This window comes from Nyctibius grandis, chromosome 9 (genome assembly GCF_013368605.1).
Source record: "Nyctibius grandis isolate bNycGra1 chromosome 9, bNycGra1.pri, whole genome shotgun sequence".
Taxonomy (NCBI): Eukaryota; Metazoa; Chordata; class Aves; order Nyctibiiformes; family Nyctibiidae; genus Nyctibius; species Nyctibius grandis.
Genome location: NC_090666.1, coordinates 23,685,011 through 23,705,725, shown reverse-complemented (window position 1 = coordinate 23,705,725; position 20,715 = coordinate 23,685,011). Strand labels below are relative to the sequence as shown.

The 20,715-nt window shown below is 41.8% G+C and overlaps 1 protein-coding gene across 1 annotated transcript in view; it reads left to right on the top strand.

The window, feature by feature from the left end:
• Positions 1–20,715, top strand: part of CNTNAP5 (contactin associated protein family member 5) — a 232,297-nt gene that overhangs the window by 135,340 nt on the left and 76,242 nt on the right. Inside the window, exon 13 of the mRNA XM_068408092.1 lies at positions 8,402–8,602. Coding sequence (XP_068264193.1) covers positions 8,402–8,602 — 201 coding nt within the window. The remainder of the gene's footprint in view (positions 1–8,401; positions 8,603–20,715) is intronic.

The following is a 20,715-nucleotide window of genomic DNA, read 5'->3' as shown; positions in this document are numbered from 1 at the left end:
AAATCATCTCCTTTTACTTTGTAGAGCAATTACACTGATACAGAATCACCACATGATTCAACCCTTGTTACATTTCCTGTGGACTTGGCAGACTCTCATGTGGGAAGGAGGGCTGCCGCCGGTTAGGCTAGGGCAGTAACAGAGAGGAGAAGGAGGAGGAGGAAGTCATGCCCTCAATTCTGGTTTTATTACCTGCAACTACATAATTGTTGGACAAGAACTTAAATGGTGAAACTCCCTGAGATTCTCAGAATGAGCTAAATAAGATTTTACAGGTTTGAACTTCTTAAGGAAGCTTTTGGAGCGCCTTCTTTGTTTGCTTTTTGTTTGTCTTTTTTTTTTTTTTTGAGTGTACCTTGCAGCTTACTCTCTGTAATTGTGATTGACTTTCTCACTAGAGAAAACAGTGAATGGGAATCCTTTACAGAATCACACAGAATCACAGAATCAACCAGGTTGGAAGAGACCTCAGGGATCATGGAGTCCAACCGTTGCCCTTACACCACCCTGTCAACTAGACCATGGCACTAAGTGCCATATCCAGTCTTTTCTTAAACACATCCAGAGATGGTGACTCCACCACCTCCCTGGGCAGCCCATTCCAATGTCTAATAACCCTTCCTGTAAAGAAATTCTTCCTGATGTCCAACCTGAACCTCCCCTGGCGAAGCTTGAGGCTGTGTCCTCTTGTCCTATCGCTAGTTGCCCGGGAGAAGAGGCCAAGTCCCACTTCACTACAACCTCCCTTCAGGTAGTTGTAGACTGCAATAAGGTCACCTCTGAGCCTCCTCTTCTCCAGGCTAAACAACCCCAGCTCCCTCAGCCGTTCCTCACTGTTTAAATTAAAGACAACTCTTAAAGATTTACAGTTTATCCCCTCAAACACTACAGGTCTTTTGGCACACTGTAGTTCTGACAGTTTATACATTTCTGTTTTGAATTTTCATTAAGTATTCCAGAACTTTATAAAATGAAAAACCTTTAGTGCTTATGTTGTGTCAAAGGCATTGCGCTGTCAACAGCTGCCTTGCTGTTTTCAGTGAAATTGTTGTTTCTGATGAGCATCACAGCAGAAGTCCTGCAGGCCACCTTCACTGTCACACTCACAGGAGGCCCCCAAGGAAGTTTTAGTACAGAAGAAAGTAACAGTTCGTATTTTCCTCTACCCTTTACCTTTTAACCAAGGGTTATGGCAACTTAATCACTCTTCTGCCACATTTGCAGTGCTCAGAAGTTAGAGATGCACTGTGGCTCTCTAAAAGTCACTCCAGCTGTCTCAGTTAAAGGGGTGGGTCCCTTTGCCCCAGACATGGGTGTCTAGTGCCATGTTGGAAAACTGTAGATGTCCTGCCTAGCCTCCTGGTGCAGCACCAATCTCCTGTGGGCTCCGCTTCTTGTCTGCCAGGCTTGTGCAGCTGTCTGAGCCATCACAAGGCATATGAAACAGTAGAAAAGTTATTATATTTAGTCTCTTAAAACTTTGCTTAGATGAAGGAGACAGTCAGAGAGGACTGCACTGTTGTCACACTTGCAGTGAGTGTGAGCACAGTGGAGAAGTGTCCATTTTGCACTAGAAAGAAGTTCAGTGACTTCCTCTTCAATTTTTGGAGAGGAATATTTCTCACTGCTTGTTTTAGATAACCCTGTATTAGAGGAAATATGGAAATGGAGGATCATTGAGAAGCGGGCTGGCAGAATAACCGTTTGCCATCTCTGGACTTCAGCATAACATGGGGGATGAAGGTGCAAGGGGTCACAGAAGTGTCTCCTTCTCATCCATCAGAGCCACCTGGCGTGGTCATTCTGCTGACAGAGATGCCTCTAACCATGGGCTCAAAGTGAGCAAACCTCGTGTCTGGGTTATAAGAGAGCTGGGAACCCAGCTCTTCCCTCTCTGCCAGGGCTGGGGCAGCACATCTGTGGAACCAGGGGTATGATACCTTCCTGGTGCAGGCTACTGACTGCCAGGAAGAATTTACAGACGGAGAACTGTTCCAGGCATGGGCAGCCCTAAGGAATGTACACCAGCAAGTGCAGTCTGCCAGTACCATTGGAGAGTGGGCTACATGCGGGACTCGGGGCATGGGAACCCCCCCAGAACTGTATCCATAGAAATGCATCGTGGTGCTTCTGCACTGGCTGGAAGTGGCTGATTCAGAAACTAGGAGGAGGCTGAAGAGCGCAAAACAAACTGCAAAATCACATATTGCGGGGTCAAACAGCAGAAAAAAAAATGGTAGACAGAAAAAAAAATAATGGATGGGTTTCATAGGAGACTCAGAAAACACCTCCTGGGAGTCAGTGAATTAAAGCTGTTTGTGAGAAGAATTGTCTTTTCATATTCTTTGAGGGGTGTATGTTAGAGTGGCTGAGTTAAACTGTCACTGCAGCTTAAAACAGTACAGTGTTCAAGGAGGTGAGTCTGTCTTTTGTGTCGTTACTCCTGTAGTTATAGGTACAGCTTTCAGGACAATATTTGGCATTCAATGTAGAGAACCATGAAGCAAATGCATCATACGAGCTCTCAGGGCAATTTTTCTCTCTCTCATGTAGCATTTACCGTATGTTTGGCTTGTTGGCAATTTAATCAGTCTGAATAATCTTGTTTTGTGACAAACCTCCTAAATCACCAAGGAGTGATGCAGTTTGTATGGGTGAAATATGCTCCACAGAGATATTTCAAGTTGAAGAATAAAAATGAGAATTAGACAATACAGAACTCATTGAAAGCCAGTTTTCCAGCTGCTCTAATTTCCCACAATTTAATTTGTGTGCTGTCAAAGCAACTTGGAGGCTTCCAGCAAGATGATAGAACTATGGGTGAGGCTAAACAGAGGGTCTAAAATGTGCTGAATGCATTGCAGTCCCATGCTGTAAAAACATCTCCTAGGACCAAATACAGGCAGCATAATATCCTAGTAAACTGGACCATTAAATAAAACTGTGAAGTCATAAAGCTGTAGCATTACCCTGAAATTAAACCATTGTCACCTTTGAATTATGGAACAATTTAACAAGCATTTAGGAGACAGCAGGATGACCATGAGCCAGCAGTGTGCACTTGTGGCCAAGAAGGCCAATGGCATCCTGGGGTGTATTAGAAGGGGTGTGGTCAGCAGGTCGAGAGAGGTTCTCCTCCCCCTCTACTCTGCCCTGGTGAGGCCGCATCTGGAGTATTGTGTCCAGTTCTGGGCACCTCAGTTCAAGAAGGACAGGGAACTGCTAGAGAGAGTCCAGCGCAGAGCTGCGAAGATGACTAAGGGGGTGGAACATCTCCCTTATGAGGAGAGGCTGAGGGAGCTGGGTCTCTTTAGCTTGGAGAAGAGGAGACTGAGGGGTGACCTCATTCATGTTTATAAATATGTAAAGGGCAAGTGTCATGAGGATGGAGCCAGGCTCTTCTCAGTGACATCCCTTGACAGGACAAGGGGCAATGGGTGCAAGCTGGAACACAGGAGGTTCCACTTAAATATGAGGAAAAACTTCTTTACGGTGAGGGTGACCGAACACTGGAACAGGCTGCCCAGAGAGGTTGTGGAGTCTCCTTCTCTGGAGACATTCAAAACCCGCCTGGACGCGTTCCTGTGTGATATGGTCTAGGCAATCCTGCCCCGGCAGGGGGATTGGACTAGATGATCTTTCGAGGTCCCTTCCAATCTGGGTTATACAGTAGAAAATGTGGCTGCACTCTCGTACTGGGTTTTGAATGACTTTCAGCTTGTGTGTACTTTGAAATTTTACCAGGCTGAGAAAATAATAAAATAATAAAGGGAAATAATAGAAGGTAAAAATAAACAGTGACCTTTGCGTGGAGAACAGCTTTTTCATTCTCATTGCAAATTCACAAGTGCGGAGAGAGCTCATTAAATTGAGTAAACAGGAAAAAACATATAGTATGGACAGATGTAAAAAGATAATTATAACTTCTTTGTTGAAATAAAGGAAAAGAGAGCCTTATTTGCCCGATTTAACAGTTTCTAGATATGGAAATGGCTAGAAGGAGCTAGTGGCACTTAACTTGGTTTGCATCTATGACTACAGTGTCGCTGCCTAAAAATATAATGAAAACAAACCAAAAAAAGAATAAAGTTGTTTTTAAAAAAATCCCCAATCCTTGTATTGTGAAATAGGAACAGTATTTGAAGCCCATTTTCAAAAGCCGTAGGCGTAATCCGTGCAGAGGTATGCTTCTGCAAAGGCATATGCAAGTCATGGAGCTAAGTTGCAGACAGCTGTTGCACTGCTTTCTAGCTGTAGCGATCTGTGTGCATGTCCAGATTGCAGCTACATTTCTTACATAGGTCCCGAAGCATGCCTGCAGTGCACGCTCCCAGATTGTTGTCAGTAGGCTTCAGAGTACATGCTGATAGAGTTGTAAGGGTATGATTCCTTGACCTAATTCTGAGGCAGGCAGCTGTATTCTGGGAGCAGCCCAAGCTAAACTTGTGCGTGTGAATTTGAGAAAATTGTGTGATCTCTTTCTAAATGCTGCCGGGTTTGAGGTGGAGAAAATGGTGCTTGAAAAAAACCCGAGTTGACCTGAATGGTGAGGGTCTTCAGAAGAAAGGTTGTGATTATTTTTGTGTGGTTTTCTGATCTACGGAAGCAGGTGCACATGGTCTTGCTATTGTCTTGGAAAGGTTCAAGAATTTACTGCCCTCCAGCTCTTAGTTACATCTCCGTCAGTCAGCTGAGATGCAGGAGGGAGCAGCATCGGCTCTCCTACTCTGTCCAAAGCACACTACAGTTTAAATCATTTTCAGGTTCATTGCTGCATGTAAACAAAGGGGTATCCTTTTGAAAGAAGAAACTTTCTCTGTTTTTTTTTACTGTGATGTGAATGTAAACATTATTATTCTAGCAGGTTGTGTGTGACTTTGTGAACGTTACCTAGCCCCTCTGCACCTCACATGCCTCTTTCTAAAATGGAAATACTTGTTCTTTCCCTGGGAAGCGGGAAGAGGCACGGCAGAGATGGTTGAATACATCTCTGTCCCTTTTCCTTCTCTAACGCTGTTGCCACCAACTCTATTGTCTTGCATCTGCAGTGTGTTGGGCTGCCCTTCTAATCTGAATACTTCCTTTCAGACTCCAAGTTTTTAAAGCCTCTTTTGTTTTGGTTTGGTTTTTTTTGGTTAAAAATAAAAAAGGTAGCAGAGGATGTGTTTCTCTGTGCTCTTTCTACACCAAATGTGCATAGAGAAAAGAAACTTTTGCATGGCGGTAGCTTTTGCCGTCCCAAAGGTAAGCTTGCTGGTGCTTGTGACTTTCCTTTTACTAGATCAGTGAGCCAAACGCATATGGTTTTTTTACTTCAAAGATGGAGCATAGAAGGAATCTTTGAAGTGACCAGCAAAGCACAGATCTGATCTCCAAAAGTAATAAGTGTAACAGATCAGGCATGTGTAGATTAGGCAATATCTGAAATGTAACTCTGGAATTCTTCCCTTCTGCTATTACTTTTTTTAACTCTTTTTTCCAATCTACTTTCTAAATCACAATTACTTTGAGTACAGAAAGAAACTTAATTTGTTTTTCCTTTCCCTTTGCAAACTAGAGGATGGAAAATCTGCAGTTAACTTCTTGTTTCTAAAAGATCCTGTGGAGAAAAACCGTTCTTGAATGTCAAAGTTTAGATCTCAGAGGGATGACTGAGTGCCGCTATAATGCTAACAAGACCATTGAAAATTAATGAACAATCACAGAGGAAAATAAAAGGCAGACTTGTCACATTGTCTGTCCAACACACTTGTTAACTAGCGCTTGTTGCTAACAGTATGTTTGCCGATGTCTTGTCCAACCTCATTTCAAACATGTCAATTAATTACATTTCCAACACTTCTTGGGAAGACTGTTTTATGCTATGCTACTTTTAATAAGTTTTTCCTAGTAATCCTTTGTTGCTTCTAAATTACAAGATCTTGATGCTTTTTTTTTCAGGTACACACACAACACCTTTCCTGACATACAAGTACACAGCCTGGAAAGCACAGTAGTGTTAACCACTCCGAAACTCTAGCATTAGGCTGTTATACTTCCTGAGCAGCACTGTTGCCACTGTTGTGAGCATTGATTTTATTGCAATTTCTCGAAATTATGTTAATAATTCTCAGTGGGGGGAGGAGCTCATAATTGCCCTTCTGAAATTTCAGCAACCAGTTCATTCTGTCATTTCTTGGTTTTACATCTCGCTTACAGTATCAGCAACTTCATGTTTGTCATCTTAGTCGATTTTTCAGTGAAGGCAGGGGTTAAACTTCTACCAGCTTTAGTGAAAGTTAGCTCACCCTCAACTGCTTCTGAAAAATCCACTCTGTTCATATCAATCCTTGAGAGAACAAAAGAAAAAACAGAGACTGTGGCTGATAAGAATCACTACTTTCAGACGTACAAGATGTGTGTTATGAGATCATTGAATTATATTGTGTTGGAAGCAATATATGTGCAGGACTGTGCAGGGTATTGTGCTACAGTGTTGACTGTGATTACAATCACTGGGGCAAGTTTTACAAGCAATAAATGCGTAATGTTTCTTGTGATTTTAATCTAACTTTTGTGTATTACACATTGCAGCAGTGTTTCTTTGAGCTCCAACTCAAAGGATCCACAAGCAGCATCCTGAACTTAATAAGAACCACAGAATACAGATCTATGAGAAAACTTTCTGTCTACCATCACAGAAATAATGAGTATTGTGAGTGAATGTATGGTTTGCTGAGCGTAAACTGTCCTTACAGTTAATGCCATACATTACTGGGAGAGTAATTTCTCCATAACTTGCAGCCAGGTCTTGGAACAGACCTCTTTAAATAGTCTCCAGATGGTTGTTGTTACTTGCCTGTCATCTGAATGCCTCCATAATGGCAATCCATTAAATCATCGGAGTGTCTTTGCACAGAGAGTCCATATAAGATTTTTATACACCTGTTAGACTTCTGTTGAAGTAATCTCTGGGATATTGTAGCTCAGTGAAAAATACTTCAACTGCAATGCTTTGCAGTGGCCACGAAGCTACTGGGCTCGTCATGTCAGTGTATTGGGGAGTAACTGGAAAGCTCATGCTCTGCATGAACTCAGACCAGGTAATCTGGTAAAGACATCTGAGTACTTAAATGCACAATTTTTAAGGTTGGTTTAGAAAGGATCCGGTTCAGCGTTATCCAGGATTTCCCTGTTGAAAGCATGAGTAACAAAATAGAGACCTCATCTAGATCTTGCCTCTTCTTCTGTAACTGTTCATACGTTTCTGCAAGTGATACTGAAATCTTCCTCTGATCAAATGATTAAAATTTATTTATTTATTTCCTTAAATTTTTGTCCTGTCAGTATCTTGTATCCTCCGTAGGCAAGCAGGGTCTTTGATAAAGAGAGAATTTACTGAATGTAACTCTTAATAGCATCATGGAACACGTGCAGGGCTCAGTCCTGTGAATCCTCATTAAAGAGTTTGCCTTTTACTGTGGGTCAACTCGGCAGAGTGGCCTTTCAGGCTATCCTTGTTACCTTGCCCATTGCTATCTCACCAGAACCAGCCAGGAAGCAGCCTCCCTGCTAAGCTAATTGCTTCTAATTGCGATATTCTCTTTATCATGCCAACTCCAATGCTGGTCATGAGCTGGGTTGTTACAGTGCAGATTGTGCTTAAGCCTAGATTCTGCTTTCTGTCATCTATGAAATCCCTTGCTCTGCCAGTAAATCCAATGAAGGAGATGAGAATGGGCTTCCCAGCATGGAAAAGCATCAACATTTACAGTTAACTACAGATGCGAAGTCATATGTTGTTCTGTGCCATCAACCAAGCAGAGCATCACTCAACTTATATGTAGAAAAATCTGAGAACTGAGTAAACTGAGTGGTCTGACTTCCAACTGGGCGGTAAGAACGTACTCTCAGTTTTAGCTTTCTGGCAAGAGTTTGTGGTTTCTGTTTGTGGTGAGTTTGTGCAAGCTTATCAGCCACAGTTCTCCGCTACCATTTATTGTTATAACAGCGTGGGTTGTGCTCTCAGGTACAGCTATGTTTGCAAAAGATGAGTGTTACCTCTATGAGCCATATTATTATGTCTTTTCTCTCAAGGCCAGAGCCAGCTGAAAGGTATCTAATTTTCTTCAAATGCCCAACAATATAAGATGCTGAAGATCTCCTGTGGTTCCTGGGAAGCTTTCTCTCCTGCTCAGCAGGCTCTATAGTTTTTGCTTGAGCTGGTTCAGGGAGAAACATCTGTGTGGGCTACACTGACCTGTAATAGGTCTTCATCACAGAGTGACCATTTCAGAGCCCAGGGTCCTGCTGATGCTCTCTTCAATGCAGTAAAACATTAGATTTCAATTGGATTTTTGTTCCCTTCTTGTTGCAAGTTTTTTGCTGTTAACTTCCCGTTCAATCCTTTTTCATTTAACAGGAGATAAGATCTGGACTGCAGTGCAGCACAACAACACAGGGCTAACCAGAGTGCAAGGAGCTGATCCAGAGAAGCCGTACACCATGTCCTTTAACTACAACAGCAGCGCGGAGCAGCTTGAAGCCATGATAAACAGTGCAGAGTACTGCGAACAGGAGGCAGCCTACCACTGCAAAAAGTCACGTCTCCTGAATACCCCGAGTAAGTGCCATGATCCCAAATGTTACCTGAGCCCTGCAACTGAGGAGAAGAAAAACCCCAAAATTAATAGTAGCAATACAGAATAGAGTGAAAGATTGTTTACTTTTTGGATACCACTGTGCAGTGCCTGTCCTCTGATGCAAGAGGGTCAGAGCTCTGCAGGGGACTTTCCACTCTTAAGTTTATATGTACAAAGGCTCTGAAAGCTTCTACGATGGAAAGTACTACTGAGAAACCAGAAATGCTGTATTTAGCTGATGGTAAATGGATGTGTTTATTCATTTACAGTTTTTAATTGTATATTAAAGATTGGAGCTTGCTCCAGACTTATGATGTTTCTGGAGAGGAGGGGTTTACCCTCTTCTGAGTCCCACAGCCCTGAATATGATATTTAAGGTGCTTGGTAGTACAGTTTCTGGGACAAAACTAATTTTCCCCTCAAGGTAGAAGGAATAAGTCTTTGCCATGAGTTAAAGTAGCAGCAACAAGAAAACAGAGGGTCTCCTCAGTTTGTATCTCTCTGTGGTACCAAATTTCCAGACGGTTGCCTTCCACTTGACTCTCTCTTGGGGTCAGGATTTTATGTTTGTTTATCCAGAGAGATGAATGATATTAAGGGCAGGCTTCTGAATGTCTTCAAAGTTTCATCTGGTTACTTGTAATATCTGTATGGTCCTGGTGATTCTTTCATTGTTAGCAACTCTTAACTTTGTTAGTAAGTTAGAAATCCCACAGAAAGCCTTAAGGGGAACTTGCAGTGGGAGTTCCTGTTGTGTTAAAAATATATTGCCTAATGAGATGTATCAAAAACCTGCCTGGTTTCAGCAAAGTTACTATAACAATGTTTATGGATCCAGTAATCAGATGCCTTACAGTCAGTCTGTTTTTAAAACCTGTGAATTATGTCTTTTCTTACAATCAGAATTTACCAGCCAAGAACTTCTTGTATTGCTAATCATTTTTCAAAGAATGAAATGTTAATATCAGCATCCAGGGTAAAGCATAAAGGGAAAACTAAATGCTGGCATAACTGCTCATAAAGAGGGGGAACTAATGTCTTACAAATACTTTCAGTGTTGCTGCCTTCTGTATGCCACACCACACTTGACATGTTATGAAGATAAAATCACACAGTGATTATTTATGGAATTTTTTTTAAAGGATGAAGGCCACAATATTAGAGCAGGTCTTCATGTGTTTACTTTTACACAGTTCTGTGAGGTACTTGGTCATGTGTTTGCAGAGAGGTACACTATGAGTGCATTTTGAGATACCTCTTGTATGTGGTGCCTCTATAAAGCTAGGGACAATTCTTAAGGATCCAAACGCATTTCTCCTTTAAAAAAAATAAATGTAGTAGTGATAATCTTGTGTAAATCGACAGTGTATAAACTATCATGCTTCAGGGCTAAAGCTATCTACCAGCTGGCAGACTGGATAAGATGATTCCTGACAGGCAACTCCTTCTCCACTTGTCCAGGACCAAAGTTGTGACTCTGACTCATCAAGGAAGAGGATGCAGGGATGGTGTCCAGCAGCTCAGCTTGCACTCTTGCAGCTGCCACAGTGCCACTGTGGTCCTGACAGCTGACCACACAAGAATTGCACAACTCAACTCTTTAGTACAGCTCCAAGTGATAAATCAGAAAAAAAATTATAATCCAGTGCTGTGCATGTGGCAGACACCATCATTTTTTCCTCTTTTTTCTTCCTTTTGTATTCTTTTTAATTACATTTCAGTTTTTCGTCCTGAACTTTCTCAGTAGCCTAAGGCTGTAAGTTTGACAAGATGTGGAACATGCTCAAGAATAAATAATTTGAGTTCTTGAAATGACAAGATATGGGTAACAATTTGTTCTTAGCTGAGTATTAAGTGTTTTGAAATGATAGAAAGGCATTTTTTTCCCCAAAGCCTTAAATAGCTCTATTAATTGATACTCATTTTGAGGTGAACTGCTGCTATATTATAGAAGAGCCTAGAGACCCAGTGGTGCTGAACAGTGTAGGCATCTTGAAGAGTTCTAAGATTTAAACAATTTCCATTCCTAAACTTGAAGATGAGCTACAAGTGCGAATAAGCCTGGGGTGTTTTGCTGGACTCATTGCAGAAGACTCTCACCTGTGTTGTTTATGCCCAGAAGTGACTGGAGGGAATTTGATTCGGGGCCAGAGCAGCAGAACAAAAATCAGAACTCTTGAGTTTTGTTTCTTGATTTGGCCTAGGCTCTTGGATGCCTGAAGCACTGTGTTCTTTGTTGCCAGGGTATCATAATGCATAATTACGGTTAATGAACCACACTTCAGGTCTTCCTTCAGAAGTCAGTATAAAATGCACATGTATTGATGACAAGGCTGTGTTTGGAGGCCAGCAGGAAACATTACGTGACCTAATCCAGCCTGCTGAATATCACCACTCATTAATACCTCTGGACCGAACCCAGCGGTGAATGCTTGATGGAAGGGCATCTCCCAGAGGTATATCTGATCTTGACAGAGCTAAAAAAGTTCCCCTTCCTGCAAGGAACTTAATCCATTTCTGAGCTTCCTCTTGTTTTGGGCTTTGTTCTTTTTTTTCCTGAGAGATGGAAGGCATGATTAGGATATCTCATCATGTGCCTGGGCAAAGGGACAAGCATGGCACTCTGGACTGCCTCAGAGAGAAACCAAGGGAGGCTCCTGCCTTGCATAAAATTGTTCTAGTTTATATCAAGGAATTTGTCTTTCCTCCCTTCCTACTACCTCTTGCCCTGAAGACATAGGCAGATCCCCAGTGGGTGTGATTCAGCATAGTCTCCCCATTGAGTTACTTCGATTTACATCTTCAATGTGACAGACATGCAATCTGGCAGTTGGCAAAGGAGTTTACTCATCTCCACCTCCTGCTGCCTGGAACAGCCTTATCAGTTCTTACTGTCATACTACGGCTTAGCTGCAAGCATGTCTTTGAAAACTAAAATTAAATTGCCCTGAACTGCTTTTTTGTACATCTCTGACATCAGATAGATTTTCAGGTTTGTGAACATCAGAACAGATGTCTGTTCACCAAAGGAATTAGCTGACTTTCTTATGGTGCTGGCAAATGAAACATAATTTATGACCAATAATTGCCAGTCTCTTGTGACTTCTCCATGTCTGTTGGAGAGACACGCACATAACTGGAGCAAATCTGACAGTTGGCATCAATTAGGAAAGCCATCCACACTCTTAGCAAAAGGTTGTGGATTTTACCACCACCTCATCCTTAGAAGCACAGACGGAGACAAGCTAGCAGGAGAGGAGGGGAGTGGGCAGGAAGCTTGGGCTGCCTCTAAATGTGCTGTCTGTATTCACGGGATCTGAAAAGAAATTTAGGTCCCTGGGGCTCTGATTTCCTTTCTTTGTGGAGTACAAGGATAGATGCATGTGTGCATACAAGATGTTTGAAGGTATGAAAGCACTTTATTAACTGAACAAACCCTCAGCTCTGACTGAATTTGCTCAGTTCTCTAGAAGCAGTGGGTGTACTCAAAGGCTTAACGTTTGGGAAGCTGCCTCACATCAGTATATCAAGAATTTAACACAGTGATGGCTGTATCAGTGGCAGGATAGCTTACCTTACAATACTTGGCTGACAGTCTGTCAAGTTTATAGTGTATTTGTGTAGGCAGGGACTGAGAAAAGATCAGTCCTAGAGCAAAATCAAAGAAATAGGAATGTCTTTAGGTGGCCTTTTTTTCCTGCATTCTTCCTTATTTTTCTCTTTCCGGTAGAATTCTCACACCAAGTCACTTTAAGCTTTGATTTCAAATATCCATCCTAAACTACGCACCTCTTCCACAGAATCACAGAATGTTAGGAATTGGAAGGGACCTCGAAAGATCATCTAGTCCAATCCCCCTGCCGGAGCAGGATTACCTAGATCGTGTCACACAGGAACACGTCCAGGCGGGTTTTGAATGTCTCCAGAGAAGGAGACTCCACAACCTCTCTGGGCAGCCTGTTCCAGTGTTCAGTCACCCTCACCGTAAAGAAGTTTTTCCTCATATTTAAGTGGAACCTCCTCTGTTCCAGCTTGCACCCATTGCCCCTTGTCCTGTCAAGGGATGTCACTGAGAAGAGCCTGGCTCCATCCTCATGACACTTGCCCTTTACATATTTATAAACATGAATGAGGTCACCCCTCAGTCTCCTCTTCTCTAAGCTAGAGAGACCCAGCTCCCTCAGCCTCTCCTCATAAGGGAGATGTTCAACTCCCTTAATCATCTTTGTGGCTCTGCGCTGGACTCTCTCTAGCAGTTCCCTGTCCTTCTTGAACTGAGGTGCCCAGAACTGGACACAATATTCCAGATGCAGCCTCACCAGGGCAGAGTAGAGGGGGAGGAGAACCTCTCTTGACCTGCTGACCACACCCCTTCTAATACACCCCAAGATGCCATTGGCCTTCTTGGCCACAAGGGCACACTGCTGGCTCATGGTCATCCTGCTGTCCACTAGGACCCCCAGGTCCCTTTCCCCTACGCTGCTCTCCAACAGCTCTGCCCCCAACTTGTACTGGTACATGGGGTTGTTCTTGCCCAGATGCAGGACTCTACACTTGCCCTTGTTATATTTCATTCAATTTCTCCCCGCCCAACTCTCCAGCCTGTCTAAGTCTCTCTGAATGGCTGCGCAGCCTTCTGGTGTGTCAGCCACTCCTCCCAGTTTAGTGTCGTCAGTGAACTTGCTGACAGTGCACTCTATTCCCTCATCCAAGTCATTAATGAATATATTGAATAGTACTGGTCCCGGTACCGACCCTTGAGGGACTCCTCTAGACACAGGCCTCCAAGTGGACTCTGTCCCATTGACCACCACTCTCTGGCTTCTTTCCTTCAGCCAGTTCACAATCCACCTCACTATCCGATCATCCAGACCACACTTCTTCAGTTTAGCTGCGAGGATGCTGTGGGAGACTGTGTCAAACGCTTTCTTTCCCTTTCTTTCCCTTTCTTTTTCTTTCCCTGAGCTTTCTGCCTGTCCCTCTTAAGATCTGTCAAGTCCCAGTATTATATGACTTGCACCCAGGTTTCCACCTCCTCTTCTCCCCTCTGCCTCACAGCTAGACCTGTATCTTGGTGCTAAGCTGCACCATGTGCCATCTCCAGGTCTGTGACACCTTATGCCAGTGAGCTATTTGCCCTCACCTGTGAACCACTGCATTTGCATTTTGTACCTCTATTATTGGAGGGAAAGATGCAGTGCTACCTCACAGCAGGGAAGGTGTCCTAATTTCTGAATTTAGACTTTAGTTTACACTTAATTCTGCTGCTGAGACAGTTCAGTGGTGTTTTATCTATGCCCTGTATGTTGCTAGAGCTCTTCATCTGTGCAGGCTCCCTCTTTAGTTCCAGATGAGCTCTCCAGTGGTGTTAGAGCATAAGATGATAAGAAATGTACTGCAGGGTCCTGCCTCCAATAGTGGTTGATGGAGAAATGCAGCTTAGGGTGAGTACACAAGTCTGGATGTCTTCAGCACATCCCTCAGTATGTTCCTATCACCCACAGTTGCTCTCTTAAGGGCATTAGAGTTTATGCCATTGCCAGTCCCTTTTAGTATCCATTGTGGATCTGGTGTTCATAAATTTGTCTAACCACTTTTTGAACTTTATTATATTGTCTGCTTCTGCAGCCTCCTAGGAAAGCAAGTTCCAGGAGTTCCCTGCTTGCTGTGTACAGAACCACCTTTTTCTAATGTGTTTTAAACTAACGTTTTACTTGGCACACTGAGTTCTGGTATTGCAGGATGCAGTGAATCACAGTTCTGCACTCATCAATGCTTTTAGTTGCTGCTCTTGGACCTTCACTAGCTCTAGTATTTTTTTTCACCAGAAGTCACTCACAGTATTTGAGGTGTGGTTTGCACCAAGGTTTCATATAATGAGGACACCACTTTTTAGAGCAGTGTAAATCTCTATGGAGAAAGGAGCGTGAAACATGGGTTCTGATGAAGTTTTTTTACAGATATACCATGAAGTGATATAAATTGACCCATAACAAGCAGTCATTTACCACTGGGGTTTTGCTCACTATTATTTTATGCCTTTCAAGTATAATTTCCATTTTATCATTCCAGGTACTTTAAATGGTTATTGCATTACCAGGAGACTATTTGTCACTGCACAAAATAACATAGAACAGGGCAGTCTGCCCTCAAAAAGTGGTTCATATTGAAGGGAGTGGTGGATAGATGGCAGGTGTAGATTGTATGTTGTAGTTATTCTTGGGTAATTAGGGTCCCTTTCTTGAGAATGATTGACTTGCCATCTGTGTTTCCACCACCATACCTTGTCTCTCCCCTCCAAAGTGGCAGTGCTGACAGCTGCTCACAAGCACAATTTTAGGTAAATTGTGCTATATTTAGAGACTTTTGAACAGAGCTTTCCCTAGTAATACAACATGCCCCCTTATTTGTAGGGAGAGATTTAGAGGCCATTTCTAAAGATGCTATATTGTTAACAGTGTGCAGCTCATTAAAATGCAGATGGTCTAAGCAGAATAAAAAAAACTTCTGTGTGAGGGAGGTAACTTGGCATCTAGCATGCATGCACCTGTGATTAATGGAAATATCATTATCCCAATTACTGACCCTTTACTTCCCTTGCCATGTACAATCCCTTCTGACTGGCAGTGAGGTAAAGTGTACTATAGCTGCCAAGGAAGGAATTTCCTCTAGTCCTGTTGTGCTTCTCTCTGAGATCACAATGCAACCAAGAGGCCAAGCAATGGGAAAGACATTGGTGGCTTCTAGCCCAGTGGGAGGAAGGCATGCTCCCTCCTTGAACCCAGCTATAGGAGAGGACAGGCTTAATGCTACCTGGTATACTTCTGGAGTGACACCAGAAGGGCATGAGTCTTCTGGGACTACTCCGGTGAACACTGGAGCACCGTTACCTGTGTTTGCTTTAGATACATTATGTCAGGTGAAGTTGAAAACATTTCTTGAAGTGGGCACTGATAGAGTAGTGAGGAAGGAGCTTGTATGGGTGACTCCTGTTAGCTTCTGTGGAATATGTCTTTCATAATTCTGCTGTCCCTGGATATTTCTGTTGGTTTTTTTTGTTGTGGGTTTTTTTTCCTCCCTTGAATGATTTTTTTTTTTATTTTTTTATTTTTTTTTTTTAAGTCTAAGGAGCAATTCTGGAATTATACTTCTATTATTTATTTCTTTTTAAGAGTCCTTTTACAGTTTACCTAGAAAACAAATTCATCAGTCCAAACTGAATAGTTCTACTGTGTTTTACTGACATGGAAAGTACTTCTTCCAATACACAGGAAGCTTGTACCAGGGGAATTAATGAAGACACACAGGACAGGTAAATGAAATGTAAACCTAGACAATACATTTTGAGCCTGGAATTTGCAAGTCATTGTGTGAACTGTTATTGGTGGTGCTGTGAGGAAGTCAGTGCTGTGAACTGATGCTGGAAGATGTTTGCTTAACCTCTGTAATGTTAGGTTGGGACTTTTGTTCCTGAAGAACTTCTGGTTCGGAGTAAAGTTGATGATATCTTTTTCTCAACCTGTGAAACCTATGTAGTGGTATAAGTGCTTATAGTTCAGTAACAAAGAAACCTTGAGTTGAGGGAATACTGCAGTATTCCAAACTCTCAAATAAGAGTTTGGAAATGGATAGTTTTATGAGACACACATGTGCCAGAATCAAACATGTCCTAATGATACCTCTGACTTGAGAGCCCCAGTCATATAAGCTATTCATACAGACAGTTCGAAGAAGGGAAGACTTACACAATTTTTTCAGGCTATCCCAGCCAGCATCCCCTTAATCATGAGCAGTGATAGTCTTTTTTAATTTCAGGACTCAGCATATTGTTAACAATAAATAAATAAAGGCAATGAGAAACAAACAGCTAATCTGTGGCTTGTTATATTAATGGGTCATTAGCTATGACAGCAACCTGTCCACCATTCAAGAAAGAAAGCAGTACTGCTGCCTGAGCAGAAATGTGTGCCTTTTCCCTCATTAGAGCCACAGCGGGGAGCGTGTTCTCATCACACTTCTATTTGTCTGCTTCATTCTGCTGTCCTGCTTTGAGCATCTTGGGCTCCATTAGACTCAAACTGTCTTACTGACATTAAACTAATTTCTCTGTCAAATTTGGGCCAGCGCTGAGAGCGATGTTTTCTGATTCTGAAGAACAGAAGATGTAAATCATAGCGGTGGAAGAGTTCTCAGCTGACCTCTTCTACCAAGATGCCACATGAGTGAAGCAATAGTAATTTACATTTCTATTCACATAATCTTTGAGGATAACAAAGCATTTGGGGCTGTAATCTCTGAGTTTTCTGTGTTTTGGGTTCATTTGACTGCTGGTTTTGATCTGTGGAAAAAAGTACAGGCAAAGCAAGACACTTCCTGAAAATCAGATGGAATAGAGCAAGTGAATGGGACAGAGCCCATATGCTTTGCTTTTGCTTTAATTGGTCTGACCTATCAAGGAAGACAGAGGTATTAAGAGGTTATGCATGAAATTAACAGTGGCATAATTTAATTATATAGTGTAATTAGGAGAAAAGAAAATGTAAACATATGGAAAAAGGAGTCAAGTTTTTACTATATATAGATTGGATTAGGCTCAGATTCATTGCTTGGGAATCTTAATTCTGGGAATTTTACCCCCATTACAGTGTGAAGATAGCCTATGGGAAAAGTATTTTCTAGTTTTGAAAGTGTGAAGTCAGAGATGGGGGAAAGGAAACAATGTGGATCAGCTGAAGGCTATATTTTCAGGTAACTTTGTGCTTGGTGTTCAAAGAGAAACAGAACAAGAGCCTTCCCTAAGAGTATTTAGTTCAATGTTTTGCTTATGTGAACCATCTGGTGTTAAGGGAAGCATAAAAGTACCTCTTCTAAGTGTCTGTTACTCTCTTTTTTAAAAAAACAAAAACAAAAACCAAAATATAGAGGGTAAGCAAGCATGCTTGGAGAAAATGTCTCCAGACCTTTGGGGAAAAAAGTTGTGTACGTCTTCCCCTCTCAAGAAATATCTAAAAGCAATTGAGAACTATTTACCTCCCCCCAACCCAGACTGATTTGGGGAAGATCAGATCTGACTGAGACTTGACAAGTAGCTAGAAAGATGTGGTGATCTGAAAGAAAATAACCCTTTTAAAACTTTCTTTAGAGAAGATTTTTCATATCTGCTGGGCCAGAAAGATTGAGAACAAAAATGAAAAAGCTTTTGAGCCTGAATTTGTTCCAAGCCCCTTTGATAGGAGGAAGGCTCAGACTTTAATGGGGACTGGTTTAGCCAAGGGCTGTGTTCTTGCCTGAGCTGTCCAGGACTCAAAGCAACATCAAGAGCTATCTTCCTTTGCTCTCAAGAGCAGAATTCAAAAGTCCCAGAAGAAAACTTTTTTTTTTTAATTAGCATTTAGAAAGGTTAACCGAGTAATCTGTGCATTCCTCCTCTAAACGTAGTTTTCTTACCTTGTTTAGCAGAAAAGAAAATTGAGGCATCAGGCTGATGATGATGACAGTTTCATCTGAAACTGATATGGGCCATTAGATCTATTTGAAAGTACCACCCTAAAACGAATGGCCAAGTTTGTGTAGCCACAAAAAAGAACCATAAGAAGAGTGTTTCCTCCCAGGTTAACATTTCTGAAGTTTGGCACTCCAAGTGTGAAGTTTATGTAGGTGCCTCTTGTGCCTTGCCCTTGTGCTGCTAGTGGAACAATGAACATGTCATCCCTTAGAGGTACATTTGTTTTTTCTAGTGAACTGATTAACACAGCTATGGTGATTTAGCAAGCAATGCATGATTCTGTGTATTTTTATGCACCTACCAAATTACAAGGGAGGTAATGGTGTTTTCAGATGGGGTACAATGGGATGTTTGGTATATTCAGCCAGGTAAAGCGAGAAAGCTGTGATTCTGTACTGTAGCTCAGGAATAGTATCATCAGTCTGAAGCATCATTCAAGCTTCTAAATATCTTCCTCTTCATCTCCCAGGCAGTGTTCGGATTTTGCTTTGCGGCAGTGGTTGATTGTAAAGGGAGTAGTGTGAGAACCCCAAGCCTACTTTCCTTTATCAGACACTCGGATTCCATATGGACAGCCCTGTCTTTCTTGTTCATAGATGTTTTGAGGAAAGATAAGCTCACCTGAGAATGAGTGCAATGCATTCAGAAAGTGTTAGAATAGCCATGATGGCTTGAATCTAGGTATGGGTCTGAACACAGCCAGATGCAGCGAGCAAGGATTCATAATCTGGTGTTCAGAGTCTGTGTCCAGTAATGCCGATTCAATGCTAGAATACATCCCACCATTGATAGGTGGCTATTCTTACTCACACTAATTAGACAGACCATTACAACTATTCTACCTGTTGCCTGGTCATACCTGTTATTGTAGTACATGGTGTAGTTGTATGATATCCTTTGTAAAGGGCAAGAAGGGACTCCCTGTGATTAAGAAACAGTGCCCTTGGTTTTGGAAATTACCCCTATTAGAGCAATTGAAAGCAGGCCTACATTTCTAGGAAGGCATCCATGTAGTCTTATTGTGGCTGTCTTAAAGTTATGTATTCAGCCCAAAGCAGATGCCCAAGTTCTTCCAGAGAGATATGCAACTGACGGTGATATTTCAACTTACTTTAGATATCTTTCTAAATAGGAACTGATCAAACTGATTAAACATTGTATGTTCTCATGCTTCTGCCTAGTGAACAGCATCTCTTCCAACTGTACAGTTTGGGTTATTTTTATCGGTGCTACTGATTTTTGGCAGTTTAGAGCATTGTTTCTTTGTTTATTTTGCTAAAACACTAGTTCAATGAATGGTGGAGTAACAAATGATGCTTTTTTTCCCTATGGTTTTGTACTTTAGTGTTGAGCTTCTGTATGGATTGTCTGATAGCTACTGGGGATTGAAACATATTGTAACCTTTTCTTAGGTTGGGTACTAGGAGGATCTCTGTTTCCTGTTTAGGCAGTATGTGAAACCTGGAGGAACATATTTCTCAGTCAAATGTACTTCAAATTGGCCAGTGGGTTCATGAGTTACTTGAACAATGGGCACATGTGTGCCCAAACATTCACATAGCGTGTTCCAATATGTCTCATTTTCCTAGAAAATCAGGTAGAGATTAATATCTAAAGCCCACTAGAATCAATAGAGTTCAGAGAGTACCATACAGTTTCTGCTGACTCCAGGTGTCCCAGTGCTAGAAGGAAATCTTAATTTGGGCTAAAATGAGATGCAAATGCACATATTTTCTCACCATGCCAGATACACAAATGTCTGTCTCCTCCTCAGCATAGGAACAAAAACTTAACCCAGGTGTACATCCTAAACTCAGCTGAACTTCATCAGTAGCCATCGGTCTTTCATACATCTTTGGACACACGCTGCTGTGCTAGATTCAGTGCCTGTCTGCTTCATGTGCTGCCTACTACTTTATCCAGGATTCTTACTTCCATGTCCCCCTTTTCCTATATCTTTGGTTTGCCAAAAAAGTTTAAAATTACATGTCTAATTTACAACTTGTAGTGATTCCAATATATTAACATTAATAATGCATTAAAAGTGCTTCCAGCAGCTTAGTCTGCAATCAGTAGCCATTTTCTATTTTTCTTTTTGTTCAGACTGTCTCATTCAATGTGATCAAGATGTTGGTAGTGGCACTTGTTTGGCAGGAAAGAAAATATGACAACAATTCCTGGCTGTTCTTTTTCTCAATTTTGTATTACCTAATTCAAGTCTGACAGGTTTGTTTTACTGATGAAGTCCAAGCCTATCATGGAATGTTTTAAAAAATGAGCAGAGATCTGAAAAGTTGTTCTGAAGAAAAACTAACATCAATTACGTGATATGTTTTTTTTACATGCTAACTCTTCTTTTAGTTGCTGATTCAAATGGTCAATACAGTCCATAAAATTATCCATTGATATAGATAGAGTGCTCTCTTTTTGGGAAAGTATGTGTTTGCATATATATGTAGATATGTGCAGATAGGTTAGGAGGAAAAGAAGAGTGGAGGTTGACTGTAATTAACTTCTTGGGGTAGATGGACCATTGTCAGGCTGGGTGCAAGACAAGTTAGTGTTGGTTACACTTCTCCCCATTGAGCT